At 36.3% G+C, this 13,078-nt stretch overlaps 1 protein-coding gene across 3 annotated transcripts in view; it reads right to left on the reverse strand.

Moving 5' to 3' along the window:
* Positions 1-13,078, reverse strand: part of ANKRD27 (ankyrin repeat domain 27) — a 44,912-nt gene that overhangs the window by 21,993 nt on the left and 9,841 nt on the right. For all 3 annotated transcript variants that reach the window (XR_007166771.2, XM_067004241.1, XM_048073387.2), the window contains exons 3-12: positions 10,806-10,916; positions 9,574-9,730; positions 7,903-8,057; positions 7,524-7,583; positions 7,375-7,428; positions 7,222-7,287; positions 7,071-7,147; positions 6,578-6,699; positions 5,625-5,703; positions 4,638-4,770 (exon numbers count right to left, since the gene is read on the reverse strand). Coding sequence is in view for 2 of the 3 variants with exons in the window: in XM_067004241.1 (XP_066860342.1) it covers positions 4,638-4,770; positions 5,625-5,703; positions 6,578-6,699; positions 7,071-7,147; positions 7,222-7,287; positions 7,375-7,428; positions 7,524-7,583; positions 7,903-8,057; positions 9,574-9,730; positions 10,806-10,916 (1,014 nt within the window). In the remaining variant the exon portion in view is untranslated. The remainder of the gene's footprint in view (positions 1-4,637; positions 4,771-5,624; positions 5,704-6,577; positions 6,700-7,070; positions 7,148-7,221; positions 7,288-7,374; positions 7,429-7,523; positions 7,584-7,902; positions 8,058-9,573; positions 9,731-10,805; positions 10,917-13,078) is intronic.

Raw genomic sequence — 13,078 nt, forward strand, 5'->3', positions numbered from 1 at the left:
ATGTAGCTCAACCCCCACAATGGCAGCTCCTATTTTCTGAGAAATCTGAAGATATACTTTAGAAGAATATATACGCTTCCAAAAACAGGAGAAAATTCTCAAGTAATATTTTGAAATGGCAGCATTGAACATCACATGAAATAAAACCTTAATCCAAAGAAAACACTTTTCTTCACATAAAGTAGATGAAAACATTTACACGTAGTCATCATCCGAATATAACCAAAGAAATGACATTCATTGCCAACCACAGGCAGCGGTTGACCACAATCAACTAAACCCCTAAAAATGGCAAGACTCCCAGCATCCACCAAACTGAAGATCACTGCAGTTAAGATGAACACACAATTATCAGATCAACTTTGACAGTTTAAGATCTATGCTGTGGTTTCTACAGTAAATACCAGATATAAATAATGTCTGACTTAGCTCTTAACGTGAGTAGGAAGTCAGCATGAACTTTCAGAAACTACTGAACTGCAACTAAACAAGGTCACTTGAACACCAAAAATTAAGTTAGGATTTTCTAGAAATTTCATCAAGGAATTTCAAAAATCAGCACAGATGTCTCTTGTAAAACTGTCCAAAAAGCCCTCCGTTGTTAGAGCCAATAACATTGTTAGAAATGTGTTTGTGAGGTCTACAGAGATAATAGCTGAGATCTGTACTTCATGGTAAGTTGTCTATGGTAAATTGTCTATAAACAGAATTTCTTTAAGTACTTTAAATATACATATAGATTTTATAATAGAAAATTATCCAAGATCACAGTAGAAACTGAGCAGCTACAATCAGAATAATATAGATCTGTTCCCTATCACAACATTAAAATCTCTTTCATAAAGGTCTCTTTGTAAATTCACTAGTCAAGTCAGTTTGTACATTCCTAACACATCTACACAGCCATGTGGTTGTATGTTTATAAGCTCTCCCTCCCTTATAATATAATTGAACTGACAGTTTTTAAAGCATAAACTATTTGGGTAGGCATGCTATATTGGGCTATTTATGCTAAGGTAAGAAACACTTTTTTCCTTGTACTGAAGGGTGAAAAAACATTAGCACAGACTTCACCTTATTATGAAGAATAAGCTGTTGGCTGATCTGAAATTATTTTTACTGGTTTTGTGTTTAGATGCATGAAAGTGATGATCTTCACTGATTTTTCAAACCTAAGTACTTCAGCAAAAGATATCTACGTGTTGTCTTTCCAGAATTACAAGGCATGTAAATGGCGATCTCCTTACATAGATTCTTCAGTGTGATCAGGAATAAATGATCAAAAGATCAAAAACTTTTATTAACTAGAAAAAATGTTAAAGCTTTACTACAGATGTCAGTTTCTGAAAACTCTCATCAGAGCTTCATGAGCTGCTCCCATGTTTTGCATTTTTCCCCCTCAGAATCCAAATAACCAATAAAACTTAGCGTACTTTTAATATTGTCCCTTCCACAGCGTGTGAAAATTCAAAGGGCAATTTAAGACAGCAATCCTTACACAGAGAGAAGACCTTTATTTTATTATATGAATCAGAAAAAAGTCCATCTCAGGTGAAACCCTGTGTTTTAAAAATAGTAAGAAAGTGGGAAAAAAAGAAATGGCAGAAGAATTAGATATTGGTCGAAATATCAAGCAAAATAAGGCCTTCAAAGACAAAATTGCTTGTAACAGCTTTACTTCAACTCCAGGAGTTACATAAAGTTTTGCTTAGAATGGTACTTTTTCTGGTATGACAGATTTATTTTAAATCTGTATCACCTAGATTTAAAATCTGATCCCCTGGATTTGGATATACAACCAAATATTAATGAGCTTTTTATCTAACGCTATTTTCTATACATAGAAAAAAGATATGTACCTATAAGGGTATATCTACAAATAGACCTAATCCAAGACGATTTCCATAGATAATTCAGGACTTGCAAAAAGGATCTCCCAGGATCTCCCACTCTTCATCCCAAAAACTTTATTATCCTCAGCTTCCTTAGTCTTCCTTTCCTGATCTCTCCTACGTGCACTTCTTCAGTTCCAACTTCATGGTCACCTACAGCTTTTTCTATGCAAAAGTCTAAATACTACTGATTTTCTAGTGTATGGCTCTTACCAGCTCCCTGCCTCAACCTTCTGAGCTAGGTCTTGCTACATACTAGCTGTGCATAGAAATTTAACAAGGATCCAATACTCATTAACTGGAATCCCACTAAATAAATTTGACAAGCACCAGAAAATAATATGGAGTTCTCTTGTGCCATCAGTTCCATACTTCTCTCCTCCTCTTGAACCCCACCCAAAATGTCTCTCCAAGACTCACATCATCTTGGGTGAAGGAATTCGGCAGGTTTCCAAGTGCTTACTGACATGAAGGTGATATGCCCATTATCCCACAAGGTACACTAGTTCCCTGCAGAGTTCTCCTTCTGTAATTAGCTTCATTAGGGACTGGAAAAAAAGCATTCATCAGCTGCCGGAAGCTCCATCTGAAGCCATCTATAAAATTAAATGTAGCCACATGAGGGGCTGTAATGAAGGCCAAGGGCACAGCAATGTTCCTGCTCAGATCCCACAACCCCTTTGAGCACAATCTGGAGACAGAAGCCATGGGACATCAACCTGACAACTGCTGCCCCTTGAAGGTCAAAGCAGCTTTTACTATAGGATAAAGGAAGTACGAAGTATCTCAACTAATAAGTCTCTGAAGTGACAGCAATTCCATCAGAAGTTCCTGCCATGTTCTCCCACCTCCTCACTCCCCTTCCTCACTTTCTGTCAAGGAGCTACCTGCTACCTAGTTTGTCTCCTCATTGCCTGCTACCTTCTTCTCCTTTTCCATTTACACCAGGGAAAAGGGTAGTGCAGCTCTTTTATTTTCATCTGTGTTAAGAGAGCAAAGGGTCATTCATTACCTTCTCTTCAGGGTTCTGCTGTTTTTCCATCTAATCTTCAAGTCACATTGACACCTGGGAACTCCCCTCCTTTACTCTGCCTTTCACATTGTTTGCTCCCTATACACTCACTGAAAGTAGAAAGCAGGAAACTAGCACTCCAAGCCTGGAGCTCTTCCAGCTGAGATATGGAAGGAAACATTGCACTAATATGCATTGTTCATAAGAGCAGGCAGACACTAATATAAGCAGTATGAGACTGCCCTTATGTCAATTGCACAGAGATATTTCATCTCTCATATTTCAAGACAAACACCTCCCAGAGAAATAAGTCCATTTTACTGGCAGCAGCATTTATCAAGAAGCTATAGTCAGAGGGCAACCCCAGTAAAAGAATGCTATCCTCAGCCATGTAAGGAAGGATAGGACCAGGCATTTCACAGGAAGTAGTTTATTTTCTCCAACTTGCTCACATTTTTGTGGAAGACAGTTCTACTTTGGCTTCAGTTCTCCATCCAGACCATCAGCATTGCTATTTGTACGTTGATTATTAATGACAGCCAAGCGACTGCAGGAAGCAAAGTTGACTGGCAGGTTGTTTTCCTTTTCAACCAACATTTTTATTTTTTTTTCTTAAACAGAATTAGATACAATACAAACAAGAAATACCACAGTCTCTTTACACACAAAATGAAAGTGCTTTTTTTTGTGTACAAAAACTCATGCATGACAAGTTCATGGAAAGATCCCAGAAAAGAACAAAACCAAAACCAGCAAATGAATAAAATGACAGGTAAGTGTTTTTTCTTTAAAGATTGTGCCCCATGTTGTCCCATCCCAAGCACTGCACACTGAGCCAGTGCCAGCCCCTGCTTTACAGTTGGGCAGACTGAGACATATTGAATTCATTCCAATTCTGAGTTCACTCCTTTTGATTTCCACATCAGATCACAAAAATCTAGTTTTGCAATAGTAGATTTTTTTTTTTTTTATGAGGAATAGTTAAGACTGGATTCTTTTAATAAATAAGCTAGAAAGTTTTAAGATTACAAAAGTTTCTAAAGTCACATCAGTATCATCCTTGATTGGCCTGCAGGGATTTGACCTGATTAACAGAAGGTCTAGCTGCACAGCAGCAAATAACTTACACATCCACAAGCTTCCTAACCCTGCTAGGTTAGAAACACTGAGAGCCAAACTTGACCTTCAAGCACCACCTAATATCATATAGTCCTGCACTCCCATTAAACTATCAACTTGGTGCAGAGTCATCTACACTGCAAACACTCGGTATTTAAACACTATGAAGATTTACTGATTTTACATTACACTGCAATCTCCATTCTGCTAGCCAGGTTTTATAAAATTAACAAAAGTATGTGTAAGCTTGAGCTATGCCTACTCTGACATACTGCATTGCTTTCACAACCACAGGAGGTATTAAAAGCTTATTGAAAATTCAGCTGTTGAAAATAGATCTGTCATTTTTTCTGATCATATGAAGAGGCAAACTTAACATTTAACTACTTCCTCTAGGAGTGTACAGCAAACAAGTGTTGCTACAGCACTAGGACTCCATTCTAATATTTTAGCTTCTGCTTCAGGTACAGTTGCCTCCTAACCAATTCCTTAAAGTAGGGAAAAAAAGGAGCTTATATTAGCTGTTTGCTTCTTCTGACCAATTTACCCCTACAGTGTTACAGTCCAACAAGTTTATCAAAATCACATTTAACAGACTTTTAAGAGTAGCTTACTGTTGATCTGTCAGAGAGGTTGCCTTGTCGTATATATTCTATTGCAGCCTCAATTGAGGTTAGACAGTATCCCAATTCATCCTTCACTGAACTGCAAAGCCTGAAGTTCTTGATGTAACTCAAGTTGGCCATCCTGAAATAAAAAGTTAAAGCCACTAAAGAAGATGTCACTATAGCAAGATGTGCTTTAATACAGCAACTCATCTTAGGCAGTCCAGGCATGCAGTAAATGCGGGTTATGAAAAAGCTTCTAAAGAAATTGTTAGGCTAGCAAAATCATAGCTGTTTTGAGCTTTGTGAATGGATCAGAACACTACTTCTTTTAACTGTCCGATAAAAATTTAAGAATTGGATATAAAGAACATGAAGGACGGGATAAGGACAGTGGTAAGAAAGCACATCGTAAGTTTCAAGCATGTTACTGTTTCGAGCATCATAAGCACCAGTGTAAATTAATATCTACATATTAATGAAAAAATGCTAATATCTGAGATATTGGATACACCAACACAACAACTCAGTTCAGGTACAGATGAAAGGTTTAGATACATTTTTCCTGGCAGTGGTGTGAGATAAATAGAAGGGCATGAACTAGAAGCAAGCAATTAAGCATTCAAACTATTTCTCTACACAAAGTGCATCGAGCACATAGAAACTGCATAAAGGTTATAGTTCCATCATAGATGAAGTCTATATGGGACACGCAGATCCAGCAAATGGAAGATCCCCCCATTAAAATTGTTTTCTAGACTGGGAATCAAAACATACAGCACTTCCTGATAGCACTTCCAGAATTCCTGATAGGCCCTTAATTCTGTTACATTTAACACATCTTTGCTGTTTGTCCTACTAAAAATAGCTTATTGCATTACAGAAGCCCCTCTTACACTTTGGGTAGGTTGTTACTAAATATCCAGAAACATTTGCCCCTACAGCACCGTTATGTAAAATACAATTGAGCTATGTATAGCCGAAGAAGTTACATACCAGTTTGGGATTTCTGTTTTTACAAGTAAATAAAGCAAAACAGAGAGAAGATCATCTGCACACACAGCTTCCATGTTAACTAGAAGAAAGAAATTACATATATTAGTCATGCCTCTTAAGATTAAAGATCAGCTCTCTTAGTAGACAGTGTATTAAGTAACCAAAGCAGCCTTTCAAAAGTATGTTCTCAATGTCCCTTCAAAATAGGCTGCCAGGAGCCAAAAAATAAATACAGTTGCAGTATTTGATTAGCATTCCCTCCTTTCTACACAGGAGGAGACAAAGCACTAGCTCAAAACTTCTTGATGGCAAATGCTACCCTTTAAGTTGACATGCTTTTCCATATCCCAAGAGTCTTCCTGAAGAAAGGAAAGGATGCTGCGAAGGAAGCGCTAGTTTAGGATACTGCTCCATTTACCTAGTAGGTATTATCTTCTCTTTCCAGGCTTGATAAAATAAGTATCAGATTAGGAGGTCCATCACAGAAAGGCAAGCCTATCACAGAATGATTTCTGTGAATTCAGTGGCACTTTGAATACAACAGATGGAAAGCCTGTCTGACCACCCCCTCAATAGTGCACATTGCAGAAGATGCATCTCAACAGTATTGATTTCAAGATTATCACAGAGCACAGACAAGAAACACTGAGGATTGCTGCTAGATCATTAAAATGGATCACCCTCATTTCTTCTACATGAGAAAGCGTCCTAACACGTACAAGCTTCTCAGATGCTCTAGCCAAAACACACACCTAACCAAGTACCCCATCTCACATCATGGGGAAGCATCTATCTCACATCCATTCTGCTTTTTTGAACACCTGCAAAATAGACCCCAATCTCACTGCTAGCCCACAAGACTAATTCAAACAGCTGTTTACATACCAAAGTGCTTTGTGCATAATGGCTAAGAAAAATAAAGCTTAAAATCAATTAATTCACTATTTACTGACCTCTTTGGCTAGGAGACTGCATAATAATTTGCACCACTTTTCGTAGGCAAAGTAGCTTCTGTTGAGGGGAAGTACATTTGTTCAGCTGACCCAGTTCTCGTTTTGCGCGTGGTATATTAAAACTATGAAATAATTTGAAATAAATTGTTAGCATACATCACGGCTCCTGTGCAGGATGTCCAAAACCAAAGTTTGAACGTATTCAGAGCTGAAATGAAAAATGGCATAAAAAAATTTCCATCCCCACTCCAAGTACATTTGCACTTCTGCACCCTGTAGAGTGAACCTTAGGCACAAGAACACAAAAGAAAAGGAGATAAAGATCAGCACAACAGCTGCCCTAACATAACACTTGCAAAGCTTTATTTTTCTATTTCAAATGAATAGAAAAATAAGTCTGCTATTGTCTGAAGGATTACACTTTTTGGCCTGCCTGAGACCCATTTAAGGTAGGATCTCAGTGACTGCTCAAAAATCTACACTCATCTCTCACCTGAACTCAGACTTTACTCCAATGTCTTTTTGATGGAGGTCTTGAAGGCTCCTCGTGATTTTGTTGAAAGCAGCATCCTAATCAATAGAAAAACAACAGGTTTTTAAAATGCATTGAACTAATGTAACTAATCTTTAGCAAAGAAACTCACCTCACTTGCCTCAATAGTCCCCACATATTTAAAGACTAGATCATAAATAGCATGGTGGATATACATCTGTGGGGAAAGAAACACAGTAGTTTAAGCATAAAAGGAACAGTTAAAATAGTTTGCCAATTATTTTCCTTAATTTCAAAAGCTTACTTCAACTGCTTGTTTAATCATATTCATCTGCTCTTCTTGCTTTGCAAGCATCTTCTAAAAAAAGAAAGAAAAGCCAAAAAAAACAGCAGAAGTTAGGCAGTTTATTGCTTAAGTAACACCATGTACTGTGCATTAAATGAAGTATTTACCAAGTGTGAATCTCTCAAAAGATGCTGGAGACATTTGGTATAAAGCGCATTGACAGAATCCTGAAGAGGAAAAAAAATAAAAGGTTTTTAGATTTGGGCTAATCTGGCTCGAAGCAACAGAGCATAAGCAAGCAAAGAAAGGAAATTTCTCCTGCCTTAGAAGCATACAGTATCAACCACAGCAAGATAAGATTTTTAGCTAGAACAACTGCCTTAACCTGACAGTTAAGATGTTGTAATTCGCAATTACAAATTCTTTCTTCCTTCGCACCTTTCCCACAACTCTGGAAGATTGACACAAAATCTCAGGACAAAGATATCTAAAGCAGTGACAGGAATTATATTTAGTAAATTAAACATCAAGCAACAAGATACTGACTATGTAGTGGCGGAGATTTTTCCTTTCATGTTCTTTAAATGTTCGGTAGAAAGATCCTATGTATTTATCAAATCTCTCACAGTGCCTTCCCAAGAATTCTCTAACATCTTCAATATTTTTAAGAGAATAGGAATTTGATGAAGCTGTAGATTCACCTAAAACGAAACCCAAGAGTTAATTCATTGAATATGTAAGCATGGTAAAGTACTTTCTGTCCCTAGATACCTAGCCAACTTGTGTGCAATGAAACGTTAATTCAACTTAATATTCTTTTAACTGTGTTGCTTTTAACTAAGAGAACTTAATGCAATTAAATAACCACATTTAGAGCTGGCTCTTTTGCCTTTGACATCAAGCATTTGTTCGGAATAGCTAGAACTGATTTCGCATGCTTTTTTGCCATGTGGTAATTTATTGCCACATACACAACTCAACTTGCATTGCACAGGCCTGAAAGAAAAGCACATCAACGTATTGACTGAATACCCATGCAGGAAGTCAGTGTGCTCTAAGCAAGCTGTAAAAAAAACATTTTGGATTTTTACATAACCTGTTCTTTTCTGAAAAATTTTCTCTGAATGGGAGGGCAAAATTGCTCCATGTAAACATTAAACCAAATCCACTTTCCTTCTGAATAACACAGTCGGATCCCTCACTTCAAATTCATGTATTTTTTTAATGAAAATTTCTCTAGGTAAACCCTTCATTTGCAACCAAAGGCTAGCTAATAACAGGCTTAGCTCTCATTCATTTCAAATTACTTTAAAATTACAAGTTACCTCACTTCTGAAAGACCGCTATACAACTACAGTAAATAATAGCAAAAAAAAGGAACTCCACAAGAATATTTTTATACATGCATTAATATTTATAGTTTAAGTCTATATGTATTTTCTCTAGAATAACTTCCTTTCATACTTCCCTCACAGTACTGTTTTCACACTTGTCTGGCATCACTTCATTTTGTCATTATTTATTTCAAATGGACGTTATGTATTAAGACCAGATCCTTCTATTTCAGAAAAAGCATGTGTTTTAAGTAGCTTCAGTTACTTTTAATTAGCTAACACAGATTTCTAATAAAATTTCACAAGGAAACCCTGATACATTCAAAACTTTAATAACCTTGGAAATAGTGTTCCGGCCTCATCAAGAGGATTTTCAATGATAGGCCAAAAAGTAACAGATTCAACAAAATGGGGAGACAACCACCAGATGCACTGCTTTGTAGCTATGCAATACAACATCTAAACACTGCAGTGACTGTGAAAATTTATTTCAATCCAGTCTTGTGCATCCACCTTACATCTGAAAACAGATATCATGTTTAAGAGATTAAATACTACTTTTAAGCAGTCAACACTAAACAGAGCACTGCTAAAAAAAATCAAGCTGGATCAGGTTTTCCACTTTTTTTTTTTTAAACTGTGGAGACTGGGATATATAGACTGAACTATAGCAACTTAATGTCTTAACTTATAGCAACTTAATATGTTGCTTAACTACAGCAACTTAATATGTCTTTCCACCAACATACCAGCATCCACATCAGCATGTTAGTAAGTACTGGGAGTTTAACCAAGCCAGCATTTTTCAGAATGAAGAAAATGTATTAAACAAAGACACTAATTTATTCACCATGCAAACAAGACTTATCACTCCAATACATACCTGAGCTTTCTGTTTTTTCCAGTGGATGAGCTATGCACAAAATACTAAAGCTCTCTTCTTTTTCATTGTAAAATGTTTCTTCAAAAAGTACAGGGACTGAGAGATGGTGACTAAAACCAGTTCCTAAAACGATGAGGTTTCCTTGTATGAAGATCTCCTGAAACAAAAAAAAAAGATAGTGTAAAACTCCTTCAAAAAAAAACAAAACAATTACTGACTTCTGCATTGCATAGTTATATTTTCAAGGAAAGAAGAGAATCTTGCAAGACAAGAAAGCCACAGATTTGTGATTTTTTTTGTATCCTCATGCTGTGTAGACTGAAGCTGGAATTCCTTCAGCCTGCAACAGGTAGTTTAACCTTGCTTATACCCACTTTCCTTACAAGCTCACTATTACAAGAGGTTTCTGACATCCTACAAACTAAGTGACTATTTGCAGATTTTAAAGCACTTTTAGTAGAAAGGAAACCAAAAAACAACTTATATTTGAAGTCCAGAGCCCAGCTTCAGAAAAATACCATATATCTTGTCTACGTTTTTCATGCTCATCTTCTAAAGCAATTCTACTGTGAATATCTGCAGTAGGAGGATCTAGATGACTGCTTGCAAACCAATGCAATATCTCAGACTGTATTGCAAAAACGACAAGTTAAAAAATTCATCAAAAGCCTATGCAGTGCTAGCATTGGTTATCATGCCTTGTCTTTAGAATAAATTTCTACTCTATTTATTGAATTAATTAATCAGGCCTCAGATACAACTCAATACCATCCAAATTGTCTTAAGCATTGGTGAGCTTGAATCCGCATACAATATAGGCAAGCTACTATTTGCCTGAAAGCTAAAGATGTAGTTAACTAAGTGATAACAGCCCTTCTGCCTTGCAATAAAATTCCTAACAGCCACAAGTGGGGATGACCCATTTTGTTCACAAAGATAGAATAGCTAAAAAAACCACAGACAAGCTTGACAAAGTAATAAGCTGAAAATGAGAGGCAGCAACACCATCTAAACAGGACAACTATTCTTGTATACGTGCCAAAACTCAGCTTTTGCTAGAAAGCAATATAACCCTTAGAACCGGCTTAGATGGGCAACGTACTTCTTTTGCAAGTTAGCTATAACTCCTCACTAGCTCCTGTAACCATTAGTTCACACTGTCAGTCACCAACTGCAGCGAATCATTTACTGGAGTGTCCCCAAGCCACATTCAGATATCAAAACAGAACTACCTTTCCATTTAAGGTCTGAAAATTTTCCTCTAGTGGCTTCAAAACATAGGATTCAAACTGGCAGGTAGAAATACTGTTGCTTGAAAGGCTTCCTTTGCATGGAACTAATACCTGGAAAAAAACCAAACACACAACTTAGAGACAAATGCAATACATCACCAGCTAAACCCTGACTGCTTTTGCCTTTTGTACTCCTTTAGAGGCACGCAGTTAAATCTGGCTTATACATATTTACCAGCAAGTGTGGCAACTGACAGCTGTTTTCAGTTTGTTTTTTTTTTAATAAAAAGGAAAAGCCATTCTTAGACATATAGCTAACTACAGTTTAATTTTGTGACTTATCTGAATGACAACAGATGGAACTGAAGCAAACAATAGTGAGGAGATGAAATCCCATATAAGTTACCTGCACCAGTCATCTGAATGATCTGAACATGGCAGCTAGTAAAATTGCAATATATTTTCAAACTAAAAGGAAATCCTATCTGAATGAAGAATAAACCTAAGTTAAAAATCAACTTGGGTCTACTGTAACTAAAAGATTGGCAGATGGACACATTCTTAATTAGTAAGCAAGACACATTTTAACATTTGCATACACTACACAAGTCTAGTTTTCAACCTGAACAACCTGTTGGTACTGCCAATTTATTTCTTAGTGATACTCCAGGCATAACCAGATCAGAACTAGACTGTTTTGATACACAAAACAGAGCAAAAGGATACTGAAAACTTCATTCCTTTTTGAAAGTTTGTCCTTTTTGTCACATTAACCTTTAGCGTGACTAAATCGTAACTTAACATGCACATCTGATTTAATACAGTAACAGGCATTTATCTATAATAGAGCCTGCCCGAACTCACCGTTTGTCTATTGAGGTAACCAAAATAACTACCAGTAGCTGGCAAATAACGTCATCTTAAGCATCTTGACTTCAGTACAAAATCTACATTCCTATTATTAACCCAATCAGTCTTAGAATTTTCTTTTAATCATATTATTCTCCACTCAGACTAAATTTTTTCAATCAGAGGAACTTAAGTACTTTGGAGTATAGCAATGGATCGGCACTTTCTAATTACAGGAAAGTATAATGCAATTAGAAAAAAAAAGTGAAGGAAGCATGAAGTCAGTACTCTAACAGAAGAGTGGTGTTCCCTTCAATACAAGGTACACATTATACATGCTGAAAAGATCTCTCATTGGTAAGGAACATGAAGCAAATGTTCCGAGTTCTTCCTGTACTTAGAAACTTCCAGAAATGGTGCCTTCAAGACAATTCTACTCCTAAAATAAGATTTTTTTTTCTTCAGAAATGACAATGACTCAATACAAAAACTTTTATCCTAGCAATGTAAAGCAATGCCATTATCAGTACCAGAATCACCAGCGTAAGAGGTCAGACTTGAGAACAGAGACTATTTTTAAATATTAATTGCACATTGAGTTCTGCAAATATTTGACAGATTCTTGCGTTAACAAGCTAAGTGCTCAACCATTCATTGTTCACGTTCTCCTGTATTCTTCTTAACCTATACAAATCACTATATATTCAGTTTTAGTAAGCACGTATTTAGAAATATGCTTGTTGTTCTACATATGAACACTGCAATAGCCATACCCACTAAGAGCTAGCAAGTTCATACAAACCTGCAGTAGAGTTAATACAAAGAATTAAGGATAAGATTAGGATAAGGATGTCAAGGATATTTGATAACAGCATACAGATAAGACCAGTGAACAGATTTTAGCATTTCTGCTAACCTGTACCACCTTGGTAATAAAAATTGAAAGAGCCCTACCCAATTAAGGTTTAAATTTATAATCTAGTAGCAATAAAATGGGTTATTTGGAATATATACGTATATATTATATATATATATATGTATATATTCCAAATATATATAAAAAATATATATTCCATTTGGAATGGGTTATTTGGATCAAGACTTACTGTAGAATATTCAAATCAAACTTCTTAAAGGACTGGATTTTTTTTTTATTCCAGTTCAGTTTGTTAACTTTGTTTTGCTATGTAAAATGCTGTCAGAAACAAGTGATTGTCTGTCTACCAACAATTTCGGGAGGTCAGTCCTACCTTAAGCTTTACAAGCAAGTAGAAGAACACACAACTGTGTTCATACCAAAGAAAAATAGTTTTGTGTGAAGTTTAGAAAGAGCACACACTTCCATCTTTTACTACCATGCATTTATTGAGAGGTCCATGTTAGCAGATAAGCATGTAGTTAGCAGGTAGGCTTGCACTGATCAT

The sequence above is a fragment of the Anser cygnoides genome, chromosome 12, assembly GCF_040182565.1.
Source record: "Anser cygnoides isolate HZ-2024a breed goose chromosome 12, Taihu_goose_T2T_genome, whole genome shotgun sequence".
Taxonomy (NCBI): Eukaryota; Metazoa; Chordata; class Aves; order Anseriformes; family Anatidae; genus Anser; species Anser cygnoides.